Source organism: Alternaria metachromatica (assembly GCF_023757995.1).
Source record: "Alternaria metachromatica strain BMP 0045 chromosome Unknown scaffold_5, whole genome shotgun sequence".
Classification (NCBI taxonomy): Eukaryota; Fungi; Ascomycota; class Dothideomycetes; order Pleosporales; family Pleosporaceae; genus Alternaria; species Alternaria metachromatica.
The window spans coordinates 1360439-1385145 of record NW_026055496.1 but is presented as its reverse complement, the minus strand read 5'-3'; the positions used below and the strand labels follow the sequence as shown (position 1 = coordinate 1385145).

The 24707-nt window shown below is 52.6% G+C and overlaps 12 protein-coding genes across 12 annotated transcripts; 6 read left to right on the top strand and 6 right to left on the bottom strand.

Annotated features, from left to right (window-relative positions):
- Window positions 1–1576: 1576 nt before the first annotated feature.
- Window positions 1577–2221, bottom strand: J4E83_003412 (uncharacterized protein; the record flags this gene model as incomplete). The annotated part of the gene is made up of 1 exon (XM_049330349.1): window positions 1577–2221. The coding sequence occupies one exon, from the start codon at window positions 2219–2221 to the stop codon at window positions 1577–1579; it is 645 nt and encodes a 214-aa protein (XP_049190845.1).
- Window positions 2222–4257: 2036 nt separating this feature from the next.
- On the top strand, window positions 4258–6373 carry J4E83_003411 (uncharacterized protein; the record flags this gene model as incomplete). The annotated part of the gene is made up of 2 exons (XM_049330348.1): window positions 4258–4404; window positions 4451–6373. The coding sequence occupies 2 exons, from the start codon at window positions 4258–4260 to the stop codon at window positions 6371–6373; spliced, it is 2070 nt and encodes a 689-aa protein (XP_049190844.1).
- Window positions 6374–7418: 1045 nt separating this feature from the next.
- On the top strand, window positions 7419–8751 carry J4E83_003410 (uncharacterized protein; the record flags this gene model as incomplete). Its single annotated transcript, XM_049330347.1, has 3 exons — window positions 7419–7564; window positions 7615–7913; window positions 8000–8751. 3 exons carry the CDS (start codon window positions 7419–7421, stop codon window positions 8749–8751), a joined length of 1197 nt encoding a protein of 398 aa, XP_049190843.1.
- A 1738-nt stretch (window positions 8752–10489) lies between these two features.
- On the bottom strand, window positions 10490–11997 carry J4E83_003409 (uncharacterized protein; the record flags this gene model as incomplete). The annotated part of the gene is made up of 2 exons (XM_049330346.1): window positions 10490–11197; window positions 11992–11997. The coding sequence occupies 2 exons, from the start codon at window positions 11995–11997 to the stop codon at window positions 10490–10492; spliced, it is 714 nt and encodes a 237-aa protein (XP_049190842.1).
- A 496-nt stretch (window positions 11998–12493) lies between these two features.
- J4E83_003408 (uncharacterized protein) lies at window positions 12494–13435 on the bottom strand (the record flags this gene model as incomplete). Its single annotated transcript, XM_049330345.1, has 4 exons — window positions 12494–12571; window positions 12622–12802; window positions 13029–13258; window positions 13310–13435. The coding sequence occupies 4 exons, from the start codon at window positions 13433–13435 to the stop codon at window positions 12494–12496; spliced, it is 615 nt and encodes a 204-aa protein (XP_049190841.1).
- Window positions 13436–13743: 308 nt separating this feature from the next.
- J4E83_003407 (uncharacterized protein) lies at window positions 13744–14772 on the top strand (the record flags this gene model as incomplete). The annotated part of the gene is made up of 3 exons (XM_049330344.1): window positions 13744–14161; window positions 14216–14568; window positions 14623–14772. The coding sequence occupies 3 exons, from the start codon at window positions 13744–13746 to the stop codon at window positions 14770–14772; spliced, it is 921 nt and encodes a 306-aa protein (XP_049190840.1).
- Window positions 14773–15478: 706 nt separating this feature from the next.
- J4E83_003406 (uncharacterized protein) lies at window positions 15479–16030 on the top strand (the record flags this gene model as incomplete). Its single annotated transcript, XM_049330343.1, has 1 exon — window positions 15479–16030. One exon carries the CDS (start codon window positions 15479–15481, stop codon window positions 16028–16030), a length of 552 nt encoding a protein of 183 aa, XP_049190839.1.
- A 347-nt stretch (window positions 16031–16377) lies between these two features.
- J4E83_003405 (uncharacterized protein) lies at window positions 16378–17322 on the bottom strand (the record flags this gene model as incomplete). The annotated part of the gene is made up of 1 exon (XM_049330342.1): window positions 16378–17322. One exon carries the CDS (start codon window positions 17320–17322, stop codon window positions 16378–16380), a length of 945 nt encoding a protein of 314 aa, XP_049190838.1.
- Window positions 17323–17872: 550 nt separating this feature from the next.
- J4E83_003404 (uncharacterized protein) lies at window positions 17873–18914 on the top strand (the record flags this gene model as incomplete). The annotated part of the gene is made up of 2 exons (XM_049330341.1): window positions 17873–18338; window positions 18424–18914. 2 exons carry the CDS (start codon window positions 17873–17875, stop codon window positions 18912–18914), a joined length of 957 nt encoding a protein of 318 aa, XP_049190837.1.
- Window positions 18915–19549: 635 nt separating this feature from the next.
- J4E83_003403 (uncharacterized protein) lies at window positions 19550–20678 on the top strand (the record flags this gene model as incomplete). The annotated part of the gene is made up of 2 exons (XM_049330340.1): window positions 19550–19852; window positions 19917–20678. 2 exons carry the CDS (start codon window positions 19550–19552, stop codon window positions 20676–20678), a joined length of 1065 nt encoding a protein of 354 aa, XP_049190836.1.
- A 502-nt stretch (window positions 20679–21180) lies between these two features.
- On the bottom strand, window positions 21181–22250 carry RPS3 (40S ribosomal protein S3; the record flags this gene model as incomplete). Its single annotated transcript, XM_049330339.1, has 4 exons — window positions 21181–21513; window positions 21563–21981; window positions 22142–22167; window positions 22228–22250. The coding sequence occupies 4 exons, from the start codon at window positions 22248–22250 to the stop codon at window positions 21181–21183; spliced, it is 801 nt and encodes a 266-aa protein (XP_049190835.1).
- Window positions 22251–22701: 451 nt separating this feature from the next.
- On the bottom strand, window positions 22702–24059 carry J4E83_003401 (uncharacterized protein; the record flags this gene model as incomplete). The annotated part of the gene is made up of 3 exons (XM_049330338.1): window positions 22702–22966; window positions 23018–23913; window positions 23976–24059. 3 exons carry the CDS (start codon window positions 24057–24059, stop codon window positions 22702–22704), a joined length of 1245 nt encoding a protein of 414 aa, XP_049190834.1.
- Between the last annotated feature and the right edge of the window lie 648 nt (window positions 24060–24707).

Sequence of the window (24707 nt, the reverse complement as noted above, 5' to 3'; positions counted from 1 at the left end):
CTTTACCCCAAATTCGCTGTCTCAAGCTGAGACCCCAGACAAGCCCTCACCAAGTCGCTGTTCACCACCCCCGCGCCTGCAATGTCTGCCATTGGCATTACCAACGTTTCCATCCAAGAAGAACTATCCTGCCGTTCAGGCCGACCTGTCTCTTTGTTCATACTAAGCTGTCCAAGGTCACCTTTGATTTATACCTTATTCGAGACCATGATGGGACCCACTTGCAAACCACGGTTCCATGCTGCCATTTCCCATAGTTACGTGACTTCGAATTATGCGATGCTAATAAAATGAAGATCCTGTCCGTTTGGATCGATCTCTCATACCATACTCGGACAGTCCGGTAATACATATATCGCACTAAAGGTGAGTGAAACTGGAAGTCCGTGCAATCGGGTCAAGATCACGTCGATACGCAGCAACCACACACCCAGAAGAGATTAACAGCCAAGTCGACTCCCCACTCAGGCAGCTGGTTGAACTGTTCGGAGGGTTGACTATGGCCGAGATCGAGTCCCACTCACCTCACACCATTCTTCCCGCATCGGAATCACCACCCTCGACTTTGCCGATGAATAACGCGCCATCATCAGTTTCCAACGACAAATCAAGCCGACCCATCTCCTCAACCCAATCCGAAGAGATGACTTCCCCATCGACTACGAATCCGCACCTCCCTAACGAGCTGATTATCCAAATCCTCCATCACGCTCTTCGTCTCGGCCTCGGCTCATCCGTGCCACGACTACCTGTTTGCGCTGATCGATTTCAGAGCCATATATCTCGCAACGGTCGCTTGGCTAGGTATCTGGTTATATCCAAGTCACTCTATCCCCTCGTTCTAGAGGCTTTTTACCGCGAGAACGAGTTTCGATGCGCCTCAGGCGGGAGAACTCTGAAGGCGTGGATGGAAGATAAGCCTCGGGAAAGTCCTGTCTTGCTGCCCCCGCCACATGCCAGACAGCATATTCGGCGACTGGAGTTGATGATCTCTTTGGAATACTTTAGTCGGGATTTTACCACTTCATACCAATGGCAGACACTTGTCAAGCTTTGTTCTGGGAGGGCCAGACTTACTAGAGTCGAATTCTTGCGCTTGGTGATAAAAGAAGCCCCGGGCATGTATTGTGGAGAACAAACTGTTTTGAACCGACTAGGGGATGAGGGTTTTGTGATTAGGGCGAAGAAAGAGGTGGTCATTGAAGGTTGGTGGCAGGCAGAGCCATTTATCAAGGTGGAGGCTGAGGTCGTGAAATGGATATAACAGTACGTCGCGAGTAGAAGTCTCCCTCACATTATTAGCAGTCATAAGGAACTTCATAAGTAAGCCAGGAGTTCTTTAATCTACTATCAGAGATCAATCATGCACATAATGATTGAGCCTGAAGACATACGTAGCATCGGAAATCGTCGCATTGAAACGTGTCACAATAGCCAAGAGGTACTCACAGTAATCACAAGCGACATTCACCATGCACAAAAGCATGTTGGAGAAGACAAAGAATCTCATTCTGCACTACACTATGGCAATGACCAAGCCAGGAGACGACAAACCCCACCAACCACCACAAACAATTCACAAAGCTGCCCAGAGTTCGCTCAGCATGGCGCTCCTCAAGTCGGAGAGGCCAGCCTCGACGGTGATGTTGAACTCATCACGAGCGCCGATCATGAAGCGAGCCTGATGGTAGATAGCGACCGCCGCCTCGGAGTCGGGGTTGCTGAAGATGGGAGTGATGTGAAGCTGAATCGTCCTCAGATTCTGCATGGTCATCAGATCAGAGAGCTTCCGCAAGGTGTGGGCACTGCGACAGTGCTTGAAGAGGTCGGCAGTGTTGCGGAAGTATATCCTGTTGTCGAGGATGCGGTCGGGCAGTACAGTCGGCTCTCCTGCGTAGCTGTCGGTGAGGACAAGCTGCACCCGGATGTGGCGGAGGGAGGGGAGGAGGTGGACAGAGGGCATGAGTGGCGCGCGGTGTGATGTCTTTGAGATGAACTCGAAATAGTTTTCTTCGTAGAAAACTTGGAGAGCGACCGCCTGGAACTGGCGAGAGACGACGCAGAGCTTGTGCAGTATGCTCTTGTGGAGCATGGCGAAGCGGGACGCGTTGATTGGCCTGCCCCGAGGCGAGACCGTGGAGAAGATGAGGATGTTCATGAGAATCATCTTGAGGATCTCGTTGGGGAGAACAACGCTCGGACGAGGCGCGGGCGTCACCATTGTGATGGTGTTTGGAGAAGACATCGTGCTTGTAGCCGATGTGAGTGGAGGTGATGAGGAAGCGTGTTGTGTTTCGAGGTGTGTGAGGAGGTTTGAAAGTGCTCGGAAAAAGAAGTTTGAAGGCGACTTTGTACTGGAGAAGTGAGGAACTTTCAGGCTGAGGGAACTGAAGGGAGGCAGGGGGAGGCCAGTTTATATAGACAGAGGGAGACCCTCTAGCGTCTCCTCCAGAAGAACGGTACGCCGCTGAAGAAGAGCGAGGAAGTCTGAAGCTTCCTAATTCTGCAGAATGGAAGCATGAAGTCTGCGATGAAACCGGGCCCTTGCCCTATTATATGGCCTCTGATTCGTCCTGGGGCTGTCCATTCTGTGTCCTTCACCGTACTAGTAGCCTTCATATCTGACTAGACTTCTTCTTTGGGCTCCGATTGGCGGCAGAAAGGCTACCGGAGACGTTCTGGCAGTATGAATGCTGCCTTGGCAGTGAATCCATCACTAATGATGCTTCTTTCAGCGACGATGGAAGAAGAACGAATCGAGTATGTCCAGGACTAGATCTAAAAGGGGTAGGTGGCTTCCTTGGACATCCGTACGAGTCCAGCGAATCAAGACACTTAGACGACGGCGTGGCTCTGTTGGTACCAAGTGAAAGGGTGAGGGCTACGATGGTGGGAGGCCGAAGCAATCGCTGAGGTAGAGGAGCGTTCCAAAGATTGGAAAAATAACTTCCAGAAGGCTGCACATGTCGGTAAGGCCGTGTCATCCTGCAAGAAGAGCTCAAGTAGCGTCCGATGCCTTTAGTCTTGCTTTACTTGCGGTGGAAGCACCATGAAGCTGACTGGAGTCAGCTATGGCGTTCGTTTGCCAGGTAGTTCTTTGCGCTGCACAGCTGGCTGCGTCCGCGGGGAAGCTGCTACCAAACACCGACCACCAATATCAACGCCGAAACTTTGGAGCACCAGCTGCACCCCCAGTTGACGAAGCGACAGCACAGGAAGTGAGCTGTACCCATCGCATACTTCTCACGAGACGAACCAGACCTTGCCCGCAGTCGTTGCCGATGCAAGCTGCCGCGCCTGCTCCTCTCGAACCCCGACGAACCTCCCCCCTCTTCTCCGCAACGGCGGCGACAACGAGTTGAAGGAACTTGGATGAGATGACAAGAAGAAGAATGCCCGAACAACTGCACTGTGCAAGACAGGCCAGCTGAGGAGACAAGAGTGGTGACTCCGTGGCAAGAAAACTCTTCAGCTTCGACGCGGGAGGGTGTCGCAACAAGCCAACGAGAAGGGACATGAAAAGCGGCTGTGGAAGACAGCGCGATGGCAGCATGAAGACGCCACTTCAATGCTCATCGAAAAGAGAGCCAGAGAGCAGGCCGGGCACAGGCGATACCAGGACACCATGTAGGCAAGCCTCGGCGGAGAAGAGCCATGTGAACCTGGAGATACATTAGTCGGTGGTCACAGAGGACGGAATTTGGCAAATCACGTTAGAATCATGGCAATAGTATCAGAGACAACAGGTCGCAGTCGCCACGCTGCGCGGCAGGACACACATCAGCGGACGCGAAATTCGAGGTCCAGGACTAATGGGTGCATGGGCGCATGGCACGCATACGAACAAGCTCGTGGTCTGCGAACCGTACCTCGAACGTACCCCAGGATATACACTGCTACATCGCCCGTAGAGCGCATAACCTTAGGGTAAGTTTCGGTATCAGGATCGCGATACGTCGAGAACGAGCTTGGTCGTACTGTCGTGTCGCAATACCGTGCGAGAGATCTGTAATTGTATCAGTTGAGGTCAATGAGTGCAAATTTCACAGGTCAATAGCAAGGCAGTGAGGCAAGGTGTTGGTGTAGGAAAGATGGAGGCCGTAGGCAGCTGGGCAAGATTGAACTTCCGCCTTGGTCTGTGCACGCTAGCATGGTCATCTCCGTCGCCGGCCATGATCGCTCCCAGTCATCTCCTACAACCTTGGCAATTACACACCGCTTCCCATGCGCGAAATCGACAATACATCGTGATATGCTATGACCAAGAGGTCCCATGCCAACATATCCTCCTCGCAAGCAGAACCTCCAGAGCGGCAGACGTCCTACGATGGGGAGCGTAGCGGAAGCCACGAGGACGGGGATGGCTCGTCGCTGAAGAAGCCGCGATCGTTCATGGCGACCTTGGTATGTGGTCAAGAAATGACATGCACTGCTCTGCTGACTAGAGAAGGCTTGCGACATCTGCAGATCGAGGAAGACGCGCTGTGATGAAGATCGGCCAAGATGCGGCTACTGTAGGAACATGAACTTGGAGTGCACGTATCAGGCACCACGCAGTACGAAGAAAGACCAGTCATTGACTTTGGCAATCAATGCTATCCGAAGACTGGAAGCAAAGATCGAAGACCTGACAACAGCGATCAATACGCCAAAGCCGTCGTCTACATTACCACTTTCACCGGCAGGGCCTATCAACGACCATCAGTCACCTCACACCATCTTCTCACAACCAAGTCCAGGATATCACATCTCAGCGATGCCCTCTCACCACTCTCATAATGGCAGGCTAAGCATACACGAGTTAGCAATGTCGCCACAAGTCGTGGGATCTCCCGCCAAAAGTCCTTTCCCGGTGATGGAAGTCCAAGGCGCAGTAAATCTTTCCTTCAGCCAACATCGTGTCGCGCTCTGGCCGGCCATACAGCAAATACTTCCTAGCGGTTTCGTCACTGTCCGAGCAGAGCTTCCAGAGGACTACATAGTCGATATTGAGAACCGGCGAGCGCAGCTGCCGATACATATCGATCGTCCCTACGGCACTGTCCCTGAGAGCTGGCTGATGAGCCTCCCGCAATCGGCAGTCAAAGGCCTTGCAGATGCCTATTTTGCCGTCTTCCACCGTAACACGCCGATCCTTGACAAGTATCATTTCTTCTCAAGCACACTAGGCACAGCTATGGAGAACGAGTTCGGGTACGACGTGGAGTCTGCGCTGGTACTCAATGTGCTTGCCTTAGGTTGCTTAGCTGTCAAGGCTCACGAGGAAGGCGACTTTGCTCTTCCCTCGCGCCACTCTCCAGCCAGACGTGGCTTCGTGCACCCGGATTGGTACGAACTCGTTGCAGATGATCCACCGGGGCTCAAATTCTTCAACGAAGCAAGGCATCGCTTCGGCTTCCTCATGTGCGATAACGATGTTCAAGCAGGTCAATTTTACATGCTTTCGACTCTGTATTATGCTCAGGTTCTCCGGCCTCTCGATTCTTGGACCACCGTGAACAGGGCGGCCCTCTGTTGCGCTAGCATTCTCACCCGCACGGGAGCGATTGACTATGACACATGGGAGGGCGATATGTTATCACGACTGTTTTGGTGTACTTTGATGTACGAAACAGTCATCACACAGGAACTGGACCTACTTCCGCATAGCGGCCTATTAGACTACGAGCCAGATACGCCTCTACCGAAGTTTACCCAATGCCCACGGCCAAAGACGTCCATATCGGGACTGCTTACCGATGAAGAGGACTCTTTCTTCAACTTCCACTTTCTCGCTCAAGCGGCCCATCGCATCATCCTGACACGCGTAAAGCAGAGCCTGTATACCTTTGCGGAGAAAGACGGTTACCCCAGCGCCAGTTTGACAGCAGAAATGCATCACCAACTAGAGCAGTGGCGCGCAAACCTCCCACCGTCGCTTCAGTTCTCCGACACCGACAACGCCAGTGACTCACACAGCCCTGCACACGTCATCGCGAAGGCCATGCTGCGAAGCCGCTACCTCGTCGCAAAGTTCCACATTGGCCGTCCGTTCCTCTACAAAGCGCTGCATGCACCAGCGTTCACCAGTGATGCAGAGTACAACGAGGTGCGCGAGGGTCTGCGCGGTGGCATGTACTGGCCAACTACCATGGGTCTTTGCACGCAAATGTTGTCGGCTCTACCAATCAAGTTTGGGTGGTGTTGTCAGTGCTTTGGACAGGTGCTATTGTTTCACGCCGTAGCGCAGTTGCCAGACCCAAGATTACGAGAAACGCTGCCGGAAGGATGGCGCGAGTGGGTAGGTATCATGATGACCTTGATCGAGAGTTGTGCGAGAAGCAGTCCTGGTATTGCAAAGGACTACGAGCTATTGCGCTTGTTGGACGCCTAGCTCCAGACGTGTAGTATGGACACGCTCGCGAAACTCTACAGATTGCTGCTGCAACGTCAGTGTAGTCCGTAGGTATACAGCCAACATGATTATATTCATAACGAGTTCGCGTGAGACCCTGCGTCACGCTGCCAGACGTAACACGGTACCACAGATACTCGAGCCAGGCTTTTGTCAGCCGTCGTCGTCGCATTTGGGCACTCAACGTACGACCAAGTCTGCGTTTCAGCAAAAGTCAATTGCGAGAAGGTCGAGACGAAGGAAGACACGATGAGCCTTGCTTGCGGTTTCTAGGATGGTCGCGTCTTCTGCTCCGACTGATGGTGATGTTTCAGCACCGCCGCACCCGTGTCGATCCTGCCATCTACAGCCGAGTACGAGAGGCTTGCGTGTACAAAGTGGCTACTAAGCTGACTATCGTAAAGGCGCATGCGGCACCGGCTCGTTGGGCTAATACAGTGCACGACACATTCCGCACAAGAACCAAATTGTGAATACATAACAGGCCCATGTTTGCATCTCGAATACCCTCATCGCAGTCCCACAGGCGTCGACGGGGAGCATAGCACAGCCACAGGGCGCGCATCCCAGATTTCGGCGTTTCAGCCTTCCAGCCCTCTCCCGGCGCGGCAGCTAAGCCCAATCAGACGGTAGTGGCCCCTGCATTGCTTAGGGATGGAAGCAAGGATCTACCGACTGACACAACTGCCACTAAACTGGGGGCGTGTCGGCCGCCTCCTTTGAGGCAGAGGGACACTTTGCTTGTCATCCTGCCTTTCTTACCGCTCCTTTTTGGCACCCGGCGCAGCGCTTCTCCGGTATCCGCATACATTGTCATCTTTTGCATACACCACCGTCTTTCCGTGGTGTCCACTACGCGACGCACGCTCCATTGTTCAGATTCGGCATCTTTGGGAAATTATTGGATTGGACTGGACCAACTGGATCTGGATGCAAAAAAACGAGGGCGTGATACTCGACTCCCACGCGCAGGCGAACTGGATCGCATTCTAGGCCTCTGAACCCCAGACGACGAGCCGCGACGATGGCCGACTACTCATACCAATCGCTGGCCAACATGGGACCACAGGGGAGATGGCGGCGTGTGCTGTTGATTGCCATAATACCCATGGCATTGGCTCTGCTTTACTTCAGCTCTCCTTCATACGTGCCGAGCAGTCTCCGGGCACAGTACGTGTCGCGATCCTTGATTATTTGCAACAACTGACGACGAGGCGCAGATTCCCGCATACGCAAAACATTTCCCTCCCCAAAGACGACATCTCCATGGCGACGATAATAAAAGCACTCTACGGCCCGATATTACATCCGATCGATGCTGCCAACTTTACCGACGAGGACGGAGATATATACAGACTAGCAGGGGAACCGAAGTTCAAGAGCAAGTTGGGCAAGAAGGTGCTCATACTGGATATCGACAGTCGGCCGTTGACGGAAAAGGGCCAGCTCATGGACCCGCAATTGAAGTGGAAGGGCATGCGCTCGTTGAGTGCGGGCATGCTCGGGCATTACATGTTTGGTACGTTGTCGACCATACAGGAGGAGACATCCAGGGCCATTCGGCACGTGGAGTGGACAACGAGCGACTCGGCTAACATCTGACAGCGCAAATACACGGCTACGATTACAAGTTCATCCGCGCACCCGATTACGCCGACCGGTGGGGCACCTGGGTCAAGGTTCCCATGATGAAGGAGGCGCTCAAGACCCACGAGTACATCGTCTTCATGGACTCTGATGTCATGTTCCACTACCCGCATCTGCCTCTCGAATGGTTGCTCAACTACTGGAACATGACCGACGATACCCTTGCGATGATGTCCATTGACCCGAACGAACCGCAAAACTACGATGCGAAGGGCAACCGATACTTGAACACTGGTTTCGTGATCGCACGACAGAGCAAGAGGACACAAGAGATGTACAAGGCCTGGGCGGAATGCCCTTCTGAGACCAAGTACAAAGGCTGCGCGCACTGGAAGACCGACTGGGCACACGAACAGGCTGCTTTCGGAAACTACCTGCGCTACGACTACGACCGACCGGACGACATTCGCGTTCTCCCCTGCGTCGAAGCCAACGGTGCACCCGAGGCTGCGAACCGAGGCGGCTGCAAGGGCGTCTTTGTACGACATTTCTGGGTTGACAAGGGCCTGGTGGCTAAGAACCTGGCGGACAGCGTCATGCAGTACTTCCTGCCACGATTACACGAGGCGTACCTGGGCTCAGCGAGCGAGCACATTGTCGACGCAAAGGGCTTCAAGCTCGAGGGCGCGGAGCTCATCGAGATGACGGAAGAGGAGAAGGCAGCGGCCAAGAAAGGACAGGGCAAGAACCAGAAAGATGAAGGGTGGTAGGACGACTCTGAACTTCGCAACGGCCTTTGACCCTCACCCCGCGCACGCGCATTGCATTTTATTTCACCAATCTTGCGCCATTTACGCACGACCTTTATATAACCATCATATACGCCGCTGCTATTTCATGGCAGTACTTTTCTGTCGGCGTCTACAGGCGTCCCATGTCTTATCGTTACGTCTTTGCACAGCGATTTTTCAAGCATGTTACATCATTATATTAGACTTGGGTGGGACGTGCATCAAAGACGGCTTTCCTTGATCATGTATGAGAATTGTTAGGCAAGGATAGCCACTTGGAATACCACCTCTTTTCACGTTGTCGATTGCGTTGAGCAAATACGTTGGTGATGCACAGGTACGTGAGCGTGTATTGTTTACTGATCTGCATCGCAGATATCGTGTGCCGACCGGGTGCCTCCTTCCTCCTCGGTGCGATGACGCGCCCAATAACCCCGCGAACATCCATGGAAGACGACAACCGACCGATGCCCACGAGCGTCATGAACGCCTGGCAAGAATACCAGCCTTGCGCAATACAGCACTGCACGTGCCTTCTGCTATCGCGATGCAGTGTCGCAAACGATGTGCAGTCGCATTGGTGCACTGCAGCTCCCCCTCTCTTGTGCGACGCCAACGCTAACGACTATATTGCGGCGTGGTACTTCGAGTGGAACGACTGGTTCGGGTTTAGATGGACGAATCTGCTCTGCAGCAGCCGACGTGAGGGGCGACGACATGGATGCATTCCATCTAGTCACGCTTACCAGATCTCGTTCAGTCCGCAAGAACGGGTACTTTCCTTTGCAATTCACTTGGATGTCCCGTCGATGCAGACGTCATGAAGCATTCTATCGGCAGAAGATTGTTTGCAAGAAACAAAAGTTCCGGACACGTCGACAGCGGGCAGAAGCGGTCTGCTACCAGCTCCTCTCGTTCGGAATCTGAATCATTGATCCCTCTTACACCCAAACCCGAGCCTCAAGCGATACCACAGAGCCTATTAACCCATACTCTCGACCAGCCGGTTTAAAATCTATCGCATCCGACGACCATAATATCACCACAGTGTCAAGGACCACGACAGTGTCAAGGACCACGCATTGAGAAACCAGATCTTTAGCTGCTGGCTCTTGAGCGCTCTGGACTAAGCAATGAGCAGTCACTAGTACTCCTCAGTCCGCCTACCGGAGGTGAGACCGAGCCATGGTCTCCAGTTCAGTTCGTGCAGGAAGTCAAAGATGTCACTCGCGACCGGTACGTTGAGTGCGAAAAGAGCGGATGGTTTGCCAAAATTGGAGGATGCAAGGCCGTCATCAAACAACGGGCCGAGACGGTACTCATCGCCGTATTCGAGCTCAAAGATTTCGCTAGCGAAGGACTAAAGTACGATGTCACTAGATAAGGTGCGACAGCATGATCTATCATCACCTTTGGCCTATGGGTAAGAACTGGTACTGGAATTGACTGCTCGTGATATTGACAATGGACATTAGCTTGTGCAGAACGATCTCGACAGAACACAATCCATATTCGAAGCTTCCGCTTTCCTGGCGGATCTCCTTGCACGCTAGGCTAGTATCCTCCTGTCCAGCAAAACCAGCCAGCAATCCTTTCCAGAAACTGAATAGCAATGTCTATATGGCCGCTCTTATTGTTGACCCATGTCACCAATCTGCTGAAAGACAAGTCATTCCAAGTTCTTCATACCTCCACCACCTTTCTTCTGGTATTCAGGTTAAATTCTGAGCTTGACCATCTTGTGAATGGCGCCATGCATAGGGTCACTGGACCTGATCTCCGCGCTTGATTCATTCTCGAGCTTTAAAAGCTTTGGCTGCAGCACAACAGTTGCTTTGTTTGGCAGGTCAAGTAGTGCTCGTCGGTACTCATCGCTGTCACTGTTGATTTGTAAATGCAAGTGCAGAGAAGTGCTCAGTCGCACCGTCAATTCGGTGAGCTTGGGGAATCGAGTCTGCCAATCCTGCCCTCCTGCCTGCTGTGGCGCGTTGGGAGTAGCAGCTTTGTGGACAGGTCGGGGACGGAGAAGCACCAGCCAATCGTTCTCGAACGACGGCTCCAGGCACTGTGCCGCGTTGTCAATGCGATTGTACAACTCCAGCTGTATCACCAGTTTGCGAACGTGACTACCGAACACAAACGGAGGGAAACGCCACTTGTCGTCGGCTCCCGGGGTAACGTGCCCCCAAGACACGCCAGAGCGCCTAATGACAAAGGTGTTGTCGCTGTAGTACACTTGTGCGGCAAGGGCATGCATGCGCTTGTTGACGAGTAGCAAAGTTGGTAGGTTCAAACCTCCCTCGATGGCTTTGTGGTTCCTTGCCATGATGAATTTGCTGGTGCTGAGGGCGTACGTGAGGATTTGGACCTTGAGCTCATCGGGAAGGGCGTCGAAGCCGACGCGAGTGCCGCCGGAGGGTATGTTCTGAGGCATTGTTAGCTGTGAAAGAGGGAATTGAACAGATGAGGTAGCCGTGAGGTTCGGCGTCTGGTGTATTGTAGCAGAGAGAGAAGGAGCTGGCGATATGAGTTGTTGACGTGCCAACTAGTGCGCGCGTCATGACCGCGCACGCGACAGGTGAGAGTCAAAAGCTACGGTGACCAGGGATTAGGCAGCAACCTCTGCGTTTGCTCTACATGCTCAGCTCGCAAGATAACGTCACCGTCGACAAGAAAAGCGGTGTCAGAGCGGGTCAGTATGGTGGTAGACTTGGTTCACCTCTCTTTTTGCCTGTTCGTATCAATCCAGACTTGGACTTAGTACGAACTAGAGCGATTCGTATGCTATTCATCACTCTTCGTCGTTGCCAGCAGCTTCCAATGTTGAATGATGTTGGCGTGCTTATTGCAATAGACACTCGCAATGCTATTGTGGCATTCCAGCGTCAGGTCAAGTTCCACCTCCTTCGCCTTGAACAACGTCTTTGTGTCAGCTAAGCACGCTCTCGTTTCCTCTATCAATCCAGGCGACATACAACAGTCTTCATCACCTTCTGTGAGATTGTCATCATCAAAGAAGTGGAAGCTGAGCTTCAGAGTATGCAGGTTCGTGAATCTAGTTTGCCAGACATTGTCGTGGGGTGCCGTCATGAGCCATCTCGATCTCACGATTGGTAAAGGCAGGCCCAGTTCGTTCGATTGTAATAAGGGCCTTGTTGCCTGCAGCATAAAGGCCAAAGGTTGCGAATTGCACAGTAGTATATGTTCCAGTCGTGAAACATCCATGGTGTAAGCCTTAACGGTAACGCGTAAGTGCCGAATCATGCTTGCTATTTCTGCAGGAGGGTAACGAAAGGTGACTCGTTGAGACGAATGAGACGGTTTCTCCTCGATACAGATTTCGAAGACATTGTTATTGTAGTAAGCGGTCCGGGCCAGCCGGTACAGTTCCTTGTTCCGCACCTCATAGATAGGTTCCATATGTTTGCGGAAGATGACTGTATAGTTACTGTCTGGCACGGGGCTTTCAGGAATGTCACCAACGATAAAGCATAAGACATAAATTTTCAGCTCCTCGGGAAGGTCTGCCCATTGCCTGAGCGATGGAGACACTGTTGCTGTTGTGATGCCGTCTTGATCTTGCTGGGTCATTGTCGGCATATGATAACTTTGGATTTGGTTGTGACTCAAGGTCAATGAGCATATCTTATACCATAGCTAGAAGTTTGCTCCTGTATGTCAGCAGGGCACATAATCTGCGGAATGACTGTGACCAGTCCGCTCAGACTTCATGCTCAATTTCAGCGACCCTTGGCACCCTATGTAGCCGCAAGCCACAGAAGCTGGCGACAAGCTCGATCTATGCCTGGTCAGTGCACGTTACGAGACAGAGGTTGACTGCTGTCTTACACATTGCTGGATTATCTCCACGTCCTCCTTACTGACACCGATGCGCCTTGTCCCGCGCAGATGCCAGGCTGTCTCTCTCGGCAGATTTTGTATCATGATGCCGCTGAGTACGGTGAGCTCGGTCTCGACGTCGTTGAGGATGCTGTGATCGGATAGATAGAGGCCATAGGTGATTTGCTTGCTCGTCCAATCTATACTGCGTTAGCTCAGGATCAGGAAGCGGCCAGGGGCTACATGCCGAAATCCTTTTGTGATGCCAACACGTTGTCGATGCCCTCCTGGTTGTGTTGGTATAAGCGACCTTGCCATGCTGCACCACGTTTTGAGTTGGCTTCGTCACACTGCCATCCCTCTCTGCTTGTTGTCAGCTTCCGCAGCCGCCCTGTTGTCGACGCATGACTTCATACCTAGAGAATGTATAATCCTTGTCCTCTGGCCTCGTGATGGCATCGATATCGAAGATGGCTTCCAACGGCTTGCACACGCCCACGATGACGATGAGCTTGAACAGTGTCTCTCGGATCCTCCGCATCAACGCCTGACGCTGTTCGGGTGTTTGGCATTCGGGTCGTTTGATGAGTTCCTTGTAGAGCAGAGGCGCGAAGCCCGGCTGCCCGCCGCCTACCATCGCCGCGAGCTATAATGGCTTAGTCAATGCTCTCGTCTGTGTATAAAAGACATACCATACCAGAAGAACATACCACTTGTCATCTCCAAGTGACTGCGATGGGAACTTCTCCTCTATGGCCTTGAACAGAGCAAGAGCTTCGTCATCGGTTGGGTCGCGAGGTATCGGAATAGTACTGGTCGACATGGTGTTATTCGTGCGATCAAGGCGGAATTCGAAGTAGGATGTTGCGCCTTGCTGGATGATTGCTGGCTGTCGTCATTGCGTGTTCCGATAGTCGGGGTGGACAAGTAGGACCGATCGCGACTGCGACGCGTCTTCGGAGGGGCGCGTCGCGCTAAAGCGGGGTAAACCTCCACCCATCACCATGCCCCACGGAGAAACGCGTCTTTCCCCGGGGGCAGCCTTTTCTCTCAAACCACCCAAATACACGCGAGAACAAGGCTGGAATATCTGAAAACCAGACTGGGTGGTATACTCATTTTGGATCAAACATGAATACAAGCGCTTCGTGCTATCACCTTCCCAACAACAAGCCCAAGACTGTCATCATCACAGGCGGCGCAAACGGCATCGGCGCCAAGACAGCCCGTACCTACCATGGCCATGGCTGCAATATCATCATAGCTGATCTCCCTTCCTCCAGTGACGCTGCCAATGCCCTCATCGCATCTCTCACAGAGCCATCACGGGCCCGGTATCACCCCACCAATGTCACTAGTTGGCACGATATACAAGCTCTTTTTCGTCTCTCGAAAGAGACATTCGGTCAGATAGATATCGTTGTTTCGAATGCAGGGACGATGGAGAGTAAGGGGTTCTTTGACTTCGAAGAGGACGAACATGGGGAATTGATGGAGGCGACTGAAGCTGGCAGGGTCATCGACATTAATCTCAAGGGGACTATGAACAGTGAGCTACATTGTCTCACTAGTACTCTCCTGGTCTATCTCTAACATCATGTAGCTCTCCGAATGGCTATGCACTCCATGAAATCAAACCCACCGGACGCGGACGGTACACGAGGCTCTATTGTACTTATCGCCTCGACGTCCGGATACTTTGGCGGGACTGGAGTAGTCTCATACATCTCTTCCAAGCATGGCGTAGTAGGCTTATCACGAGCATCACAATCCGTTGCCCGACAGCTAGGCGTCCGAGTCAATGTCGTTGCACCCTTCTTTACCCCTACGCATATTACCTCGGGTTACTCAGAGAAGTGGAAAGAGAGTGGTCTACCTGCGAACACAACCGAGGACGTCGCTAATGCCATCGTGTCTACAAGCGTGGATCCCGCAAGACAGGGTCATAGTATGATGGTGGGTTGCGATGACTCGACATGTAGCGAAGAAGTAGTGCTGATCGAGTCACAGGTTGCAGGCAACTTGGTCAGAGAGATCGAAGAGCCAAGAACTACGTCAACGAAAGATTGGTTAGGAGAAGAGATTTCTGACATCATGACGAGAGGTGGCAAGTTTTTCAATGATTTGGGCGGTTACACGCTGCCCCAAGCACGATCTTGAGAGCTTTTGCGGGCTTATCTCACGGCCCACCTCATACAAGGCAAAGCTGAACAGGTCTACAGGCTACATGTGACCAAAATCTTGCAAAGTAGGTGACCTAACGTCAGCCTAGGCTCTAGGGTGTTCAGCTTCTCCTAGGTTGGCGTGGGCCTGTGATTTAGTGAAAGCTCGAGCAACATGCTGGCTGCCACCGCAAATCTGCACTCATGTTATACCACTCACTCCTGCAGGCTTACTCTTAATCCCAAGCAATTATTCCCTAGAAACTGTTTCCACTCCACCACTATCGACTCAACCAACCCGGCCTCTCCGCATTATGGAACTAAAATTGGTCGTTCAACCCAAACGCTCTATCAAGCGCTTTCTCGCTCGCTTCAGTCTTCCCGGCATCAACAGATTGAAGAAGTTGATTCGGTCCAAGCGCTCCATCGATTATTTCCTAGCTCTTCCAGATGAGCTTAAGTTACAAATTCTGCGCCTAGCTCTACCCAATCGACAAAAGTTTCGGAGGTCGTGTCACTGTCGAATCCGCGAGTCCTATACACACGATGGACTCGCCTGTTACAAAGACTGCTGGCTAAATCTTGTGCGTGCAATCCCTGGGATGGCCGGAATGATCTATGAAGTTTTCTACGGTCAAAACACCATGGTCGTCTGCAATCCTTTTGCGATGGAGAATCGCGCTTTTCCGCCGCACTCAATCAACATGTTTGTTCGGCATCTCCATATTAACATCACACTCACACTCAAGAGTCTGAACTACATATCTCGGCTAGCTAATGGCGATATGGGGTTTCCAGATCTACGCTCCGTGGAGATAGACATCGATGGTCGTGTTTTGCCGTACCTCCGATCGTCGGTAGAGGCAACCGAAACACTGGACCTCACGGACGACCAAAATGAGTTCCCGCCCGCAATCGAGGAAATGCGACACTCTCTCAAAGCTATGGCACCAATGCTTTTCCACACGCAGAAACTAAAGATCACATACAAACATGCCTGGCTTACTGTCACGGACCCTGTATTGATATGGATACGTACCCAAGTCTGCGATCCTGTGGAAGAGCTGCTATTGCAAAAGATTGCGATAGCTGAAGCTCAGAACAGCGATGCGAAGTTATGTCGATACTACCGCTCCGGGGAATCGCCTGAATCAGAGAAAGAATACGTGGATACGTGGCCCGAGAGAGAAGCGGTGGGTATACCTTTGTCTGACCGTGGCTTCGGGCGCACTTCAATCAAGCTTCTGATCAAGTAGATGAGAAGCTGAGTATAGATTTTGAACCGAAGTCGGCAGTGAGGCAATACCCCTGTTCGTTCTAATATACCTACACACCGCCTTCGGTAGATAACTGCTGAGCTTGAAAAAGTATATATAACAACTCATTGGGTTCGTGATAAGAGTCACTGAATTGCCTCGTACGGGAACGGTCAAATAGTCTGTGACGACTTTGAATACCTCTAATTGGATTTTGACACCTCATATCCGGTTTCATGCTCCGTAGCCCTACAGTCATGACATCGAAGTATCGTCGCCCGCGTCTCTCCACGAATCGCCTCATTCAATAGCAACGATGAGCTATCTGACTTGGAGATGTGCTCGCCCTACTTAATCGTTATCTGTAACACATGGGTGTACTCGAACAACTCGCAGACCGGCCCATAAGGCCACACCGCGTCTTCGTCACCTTTCAGTATGGAGCCATCTTTGTTCCTATAGCAGCTATACCTCTCCGAAACATCCTCGTTTGTTCTTCCCTCGCTTAGGCTGATCTTGCTCAGTATTTTGTTTGCGAATGCACCTAGTATGCTTGCTCGACCCGACAAATCTCTCCAGCTGTCTCTGTAGCCTACGTTATCAGCATATGCGCAAGATACTGAGATGGTCTTGAAAGGGAATACGATAGACTCCATATTCTTTAAGACCACTGCGACATGCGGTACTAGAGGCTCGCTGGACCGACGTGTTAGGAGTGTAGGTTCTGTCGAGATGACTTTCATCCTTGCGGCCGTAAGTCTGATATCGATTTCGACGAGCTTCTCGAACCCAAGCTTCCCCGTCGCTAGCTGGCGGAGAAATTGTATACCCTCCTCAGTCATGTGTATGCGCACGCATAGTCGCGGAATTAGCGCGTTTATCCACCCCGGAGGGTATGGTATGCCGCCACGAGGAGAGGTCGTTATTAGGATCTTATTCTGTTTCAACAACACGTCGTATACCAAATACTTCAGTTCTGGAATGGCCATCAAGAGTGGCAAGACTTGTTTCGCGAAATCGAAGGTATGGAGCTGATTTCTCTCGAAATCCGGGCGAACAAAGAATTTGTTGGAAGGTAGGTACTCAGACAGTACCATCAACTTGATCTCGCCCGGTAGAGCGAGGAGAGGGGGGCGTGAAGTGGTCGTTCTGGCCATTGCCTCGACCGGTAATGTGACGAGACTGGAGCACCGAATCTGCTGGGCTTTGATGTCTGCTTGCTCCATAGTATCGTCGTTTTGCTTATTCTTGTTCAGGAACTTGAGGTTAGAGTCGATAGTTGGGTTGGTCATTTGTGAAGAATAGAAGCAACGCATTGGCGACCAGTCTTATACTAAGGGCGGTTGAGGAGCGTAAGAATCGTAGTGATACTGAGGAGTGCATTGACGAATACATTTGGCCGGTCATAGCTGCACGGTTGTTTAGGCTCCCGTGTTGGCAACTGCGTACTGGCTCATAGCACCCAAACAAGGACTCAAGTAGGCACTGGGGCAGACGTTCATCCAAAGCGGTTCTAGCGTAGGAATGAATGCGATGCGCGGCGACTACCGCTAGACCGTTGCTGCGAATGTCCATGACCCGTGACGGTGCGATAATTTTACGGACGTGTGGTCGCCTTTGATGGTATCGGTTATGTCGCGGGATTTGCGCATTGAATGACCGATGCTATTGGGCGATGTGTAGGAGTAATAGACTTCACGAGGCGATCACAGGGTTCATTTTCGTCTTAGTAATCCTCGAGCGAGCTTTGGCCCGGTGACGTTTTCTACAACCCTCGGCAACACCCACCTTCTATAATCTGTCCAAACGCCAATTGAAGCCTCACGACAGACTATCTGCACCATGGCGTCCTCAAGACTAGTTGCTCGCTCATCGCGCGCTCTCCTCTCCCTCCCGCGCACCCAATGCCGCACATTCAGCATCTCCACTATCCGTAGCAATGAGTTTGAAGCTCTCAACAAGCGCACAAACGACACCTCCGAGACGTACCGCAAATACCAGATCGAGAGACCTCTGAACCCTCACCTGACCAACACCACATCTACCATTGCCAATGAGATGCCTTCAATTGGCAATGACGCAGCCCCACCCGAGTTGATCACCAACGCCGACGCCAAATTCGCACCCAAGGATTCTGTGCCCGAGAACACGGAGCGCATGACAGGCGGTACACAGGGCAGCAAGGATCAGGACGTCAGCGGAGCGAACAGCGAACTGGGTGTTGGCGAGATGGAGGGCGCCAAGTTCAAGGTCGAACCTATCCGCAGGACTGGCGAGGACGCGAACACCATGCGTGCGAGGTTATTATGTCCGTTCATACACTGCCCATTCCCTATTTCCCATGGAATACACGATTTGGTGACCAGGACGAAACATGGCTAACGCACGATCAGATCAGAGCCGCAAGAGGGGAACCCTAGAAAGTGATCTCCTCCTCAGCACCTTCGCCGACGCCCACCTAAGCACCATGTCTCCCTCCCTGATGCAGCAATACGACACCTTCCTCGACGAGAACGACTGGGATATCTACTACTGGGCGACTCAAGAACCCACACCTACGTCTCACGAGACAGCTGAGGGCGGTGGCGCTGCTATGTCCAACCCCAATGCACAGGGCATGGACGCGACGGCACAGACGAAGCTGCCTGAGAAAGACGAGCGCAAGAGACAACCTGGAGAGGGCGAGTGGGCGCAGACTGTCGGAACTTTCAAGCCCGCGTACAGGCCTGTGCCTAGCAGGTGGAAGGGCAGTGAGATTCTCAGCTTGCTCCGGAAGCACGTCAACGAGCGCAAAGCGGGAGGCGTCATCGAAGGCGAAGGCACCACAAAACAGGAAGGAAAGGGTCTCGGCATGATGCCTGAGATCAAGAACTTCGACCAGTAAAGCAGAAATCGCGCCTTTGTCACCATATCCTGTAAAAATAATGCCTACAACTGCCCCTATGCTTTCCCTCCTGCACGTCTTCGGTCTGTTTCACTCACAGACCATTTGCGCACTTCTTCCAGCATCCTTGTCACAATCGTGCCATTTTCGATATGAACAACCTCACCCAGACAAAACACCACCCCCCAAAACCTCTTCCCAACACTAGGAGCCTAGCAAGGCACTCATAAGCTACTTGTTCCGGAATTCGTTCCTCCGCCCGCTCCCACGTGTTCCGCGGCATCCTAGGCTAGATTTCCTCCGGAGCTTTTACCCCGGCCAACTTCCCCACACGGCAAAGCTCGCTTCGGTAGTTCATATGTTTCGAAACTGCGCTCTGTATAGTGGCACCGGGTGTTATTGGAGGAAGTACTATTGTTCATGCATTTTGTTTAGTGTTCTGGTGTCACGTTCAGATGCATACAGCTAACGGTGCAAATTGGAGGAGGGGATGCGTTGCCACATGTAGAGGTTTGTCCGTACTTCTAAAACGTCGTTGATCAGTAACAGGTTACGGGATGTTCTCTGGTATATAGCTGCTATATCCTTGGAAAGGTAAGGGGCATCTATCTCTGTATCGATCACTCTCCCTCACGATGCGGTTCACGTTACTCCTCCTCCTCGCCAGCACGGCACTTGCAGCGCTCCCCTACAAAGGCGCAGACTGGTCCTCCCTCCTGATCGAAGAAGCAGCCGGAAAAAAATACAAAAATGCTGCCGGGACCGTCCAGCCCCTGGAAACCATCCTCAAGAACAGTGGCGTAAACACCGTGCGCCAACGGATCTGGGTGAACCCGTCCGACGGAAACTACAACCTCGACTACAACATCAAGCTCGCGAAGCGCGCCAAAACAGCCGGCCTAGGCATCTACCTCGACTTCCACTACAGCGACAACTGGGTAAGTTCTGACTGTCCGAAATGCATGTGAGACAATTACTGACTTCGTACCTCTACCTCTGCAGGCGGACCCAGGCAAACAAGTCGTGCCCGCAGCGTGGAAGTCGCTGAACCGCGAAGCCCTCATCAAGCAAGTCTACGACTACACAAAGAACGTACTCAACACCTTCGCTACCAACGGCATCGCCCTCAACCTCGTCAGTATTGGCAACGAAATCACACCCGGACTCCTATTTCCCATCGGCCAGCTCTCCGGCACCGATGGACCGAAGAATGTCGCTGCCCTGCTCAAATCCGCATCCAAAGCTATCAAAGAATCGTCCATGAGCCCCAAGCCCAAGATCATGATTCATCTGGACAATGGCTGGAAATGGGATACGCAGCAGTGGTGGTACGATACCGTGTTGGGCTCGGGCGGCGGGCTATCGGCTGCAGACTACGATGTTCAGGGCGTGTCTTACTATCCGTTTTACAACAGCGCTGCTACGCTGTCTGCGCTCAGTACGAGTTTGAACAACATGGCGAAGAAGTACGGTAAGGAGGTTATGGTTGTAGAGACCAACTGGCCGAGTTACTGCCCTAACCCGTCGAATGCCTTCCCCGCGGACGTGAAGAGTATTCCGATTAGTGTGGATGGACAGACGCAGTGGATGAAAGAGATTGCGAAGCGTGTGGCTGCTGTGCCGAATGGCAAGGGTACTGGGTTGTTCTATTGGGAGCCGGCCTGGATCGCAAACCCTGGGCTGGGCAGCAGCTGTGGGTGGAATTTGATGGTTGGTGACGATGGTAAGGTCATGAGTAGCTTGGCTGTGTTCGCCAGCATATGAGCGACATCGCCGTTCTCCCGAACACTGTGGGGCCTACATTAAGATAAAACCATGCAAAGTAGGTGACCTAGAGTTAATGTAGGCTTCAGACTTATTCAGCTTTTTTCTTGTGTGAGGTGCGAAGTTGTAAATATTGCGTACGATAGAACTTCAAAGACACCACGTGTGGGATGTTGTGACAGCCCCCACCTGCACGTTCTATGACATCAGCCCGCCTTTGAATCAATATAAATGGGCAATACGTAAAGTCAAAAGATGTAGTGGAGACAGCAGTGACGTCGATCAGAACATACTCATGGTCAGAGCCATCTTTGATGTTTGGGTGGTTTCATTTGAGTACATAGCAGTAAAGCAGTGCAGACTCCTTTCCCTCCCGTGTCAAAAAAGCAGCCCAGTCCATTCCGAATGTGCAAAGGAAGATGTGTCAGGGTTCGTCATGGCATCATATCCTTCCGCTAAATGCCTTTTCGTAACCTCATTGCGCCCGCAGCAAAGTATCAACCTACTGCTCCTCAGAGTAGCCCTCACCACCAGCTGGCTGGGCCTCGCCCTCGCCCTGCTCGGCCTGCCTGGCCTGCTCCGCGGCTTGCTGAGCAGCGATGGCCTTGGCACCGTAGTCTTGCGACATGGGCTGGACAACGGGCTGCTCCTCCTTGGGCTCGATGATGGTAACGGAGTCGGGAAGAGTCTTGGATGGGCCGGCCTTGCCCTCGGGGTCGGAGCCGCGCATGATCTTAACCTTGATACCGAGCACACCCTGGCGGAGCAGGACGTGGCGGGTGGCGTGGTCGATGAAGTCCTTGGCAGGCTGACCGGAGTGGATCATGAAACCGTCCTAGATAACGTCAGTATGTCATTGCGATGTGCCCAATGTGTGTACGTACGGTGAACTTCATGCTCTTGGCACGGGCGGCCCTGAGCTTTCCGGAAACGACGACCTCGCAACCCTTGGCGCCAGACTCCATGATGAACCTCAGCACACCGTAGCAAGCCCTTCGGACGGCCAAACCATTGAGAAGCTTGTATCGGAGGGACTCGCACTGGGCGACGGCGGAGAGACCACGGTTCTGGACCTTGGCGGCGTAGAGGGAGACGGAGTTCTCAGGGAACTTGAAGCGCTTCTGGATGAGCGAGGTGAGCTCACGGATGCGGCGACCCTGCTCTCCGAGAACCTCCTGGGTGTGTGTGGCGCGGATGATGATGTCGGTGACGGTGGGGGTGACGCGGACCTCGACGCCGGAGTAGCCCTCCTCGGCCAGCTCGCGCTGGAAGAACTCGTTCAGCTCGGCGTAGAAAACACCGTCTGTGAGGGGATATGTTAGCGACCGTTCTGTGTGCGCAATGTCCCGCGATCTTCGCATTCGACGTCCTAGGCTTCGCAGGCTCTTTGCCATGCAGCAACACCAATGATCGCCGTCTCCTTCTGTTCTCCGTCTACTGCGTGTGGGAAGGGTATATCGTACCAGCTACGAACTTTCTCCTCTTGGAGCTGCAGGCCGTCAGTACTCATTCCCGATTGCGCGTCATGGAGGCGTCCGGATAAACTCACATGGTGGTTTGAGTGGTGGCCATTTTGTCGAACTTTGGAAGGGCGTATCTGAACTCCGGGCGTGGGTGTTCAGAAAGGTCGAGCCGTTGTTGAAGTCGTAGTTGATGGACTTGGGAATCACAATATTAAGCGAGTGGTGTGGACTGACGCTCGGACCACCTCCACCACCGACCATGATTAGACAGCCCCTCCCTACCAAGAACAGCAGAAGTAGATACCGTACTACACTGTCTTTCCTTTCACATCTATTACCCGATCAAGTGAAGAGTATTCTCAAGTATCTCCCTCGCACGAAGAGGCGCTTTCGGGGTCTCACGATTAATGAATGTCTACGCACGTAATTCATGTAGGCCTGATGCAAAAGATATGTTCGATGCCCGCGTAGAGAAGTTTACCCTGCGCCAACCAACGCCAATCTCATGCACAGTATATACAGTATTCCTCGACCTCCTTGCTTCCATTCTTCTCCACAGACTAAAGGTGCTCGATCGGACCTTCAGGTAGCAGAGGCTCAGCCTTCCTCTCAACACACGCCTTTAGCGGTGGGCGAATGAGGTCGTTGAACAAGAACGTGCCGTACACCAACAAAGCGAAACCTGCAACCTGGAGCCACTTGAAGGTCTCCCAGCCAAGGCCAAGCGACACAATCCAGATGAAAAGGGTGCGGCAAGTATCGATGGTCGAGCGCGAAGTGGCAGAGACGGTGCGAGTCACGGATAGACCGAAGAAGTTGAAGCCACTGTGGCGGGTCAGTAAGAGATAGAGTGAGGGAGGAGGTTGGAAGACATACCCAATGCTGATCATAATCAGCACCGACGATACTGCGATAGCGCGGTAGTGCGTCATCTGGTACAATCCCTCTCTCGCGTTGAAGTATCCAGTTCCAATTGCGAAGTGTAGGATGATCATGCCAATGAGCGTAACCAAAAAGCCGAACACACCTTCCCAGCCGACAACCTTGATCGGCTCCATGGCGTACTTTTCCATAATCCTCTCTTCGAGCACGAACTGCGTCGCGGTGAAGATCTGCGCACCAGCAATGAGCAGTACACCGATGATGGTCATGGCAGCTTGAGTAGTGGCAGCTTGCGCGCCAACGGAGCCAGTGGTATCATCGTGAATGGATTGGTGCCCGGGCGATGCTTTGTCGTCTTTGGTGATGGCGCCTGCGAGTCCAACAACCGCAACACCAGTAACGACAACAAAGAGCGAAAACCACTTGTACAATCCCAGATGACGCTTGAGGAACCAGACGCTGAACAGACCGACGAAAAGCACCAGAGCACCTCTAGTCATCTGGTAGATACTGGCTGCGACAAACAGCAGACCAACGTTCATGAGCGTTGTTCCGGCAATGTCGCAGCATGCTGGGAGCGCCAACAAGAAGATGCTTCGTCCCTCGAGTGGTATCCTGCCCTCATCATCGGGATGCGCAGGCTTCAGCGGGTTGGCAACAGCGCCGGTCTCGCTATCATCTGAACCTGGTGTAGCAGCGCCATCGTTGTCCGGGATGGCCTCGTAGCCTGCCTTCGCGCTCGCGTACCGCTGGTAGAGGGTGAATAGGCCGATGACGAGCCAGCAGCCCATTTCGCCCACAAACATCTGTAGGGTCTGAAGGACGGGCTGTTCGAAGTGCTGGCGGTATTTCGGCGAGGGAGAGTCGCAGTTGTCGACGCATTGCATGTCCTGGTCGCGCGCAGTCAGCACCAGACTTCGAGCGAGGCGGTTGTGTGGAAGAGTTCACATACTTGGTACTTGGTTAACAGTGTATTACACACACCTGTCAGCAGCATCATGGCCACCAGGAATGGCACTGCAGCTTTGACCGCCATGGTAGTGATGAGTCGAGCTCCCGGAGCTCAGCGACGCTTATCGGACGCGGTGTCGCAAGTGATGGGCTATGGACAAAGAAGTGTCCAGTGTCCAGATGAACCTCAGAAGAGATGAATGCAGAACAGAGTATAGATAGATGCAGCGACAGCAAGGTACTAGGCAGCTCTGAGCTGCGACCCGTGATGACTGTCGAGTGAGGCGCGTGAGGCTATGTGACGGGTGATGTAGCAGCTGCCTCGGCGATAAGAGATGGCGCTAACGCTTGGCCGCGTTCTCGACGATCCCTGGACGGAAACACCCTTGCAGCTGCGTCTTGTGCTGCAACTCGCCTTCATGTATGCATCTATGGTTCATGTCTCATCTAACAACTACATCATAACTGTCGCTTCAAATTTCTACACTCTTAGCAGCAAATAGTCTCCAGGCCTGTTCGAGTCCGCGTTGATCCTCCCAACCTGTCTCACACTGGTTTGGATGATGGTGACGCGTGACCATGTCGGTCACGCCCGTGCTCGAGGAGCTTTCCCGCTATCGGATCAATGCGCGGCTCGCGTGTGTTCCTTTTGAAGACGCAAACATGGATTCAAAGGGTATCTAGATCTATCCAAAGGCACAAAAATGACAAAGTCGACGTATTCAATCCAAAA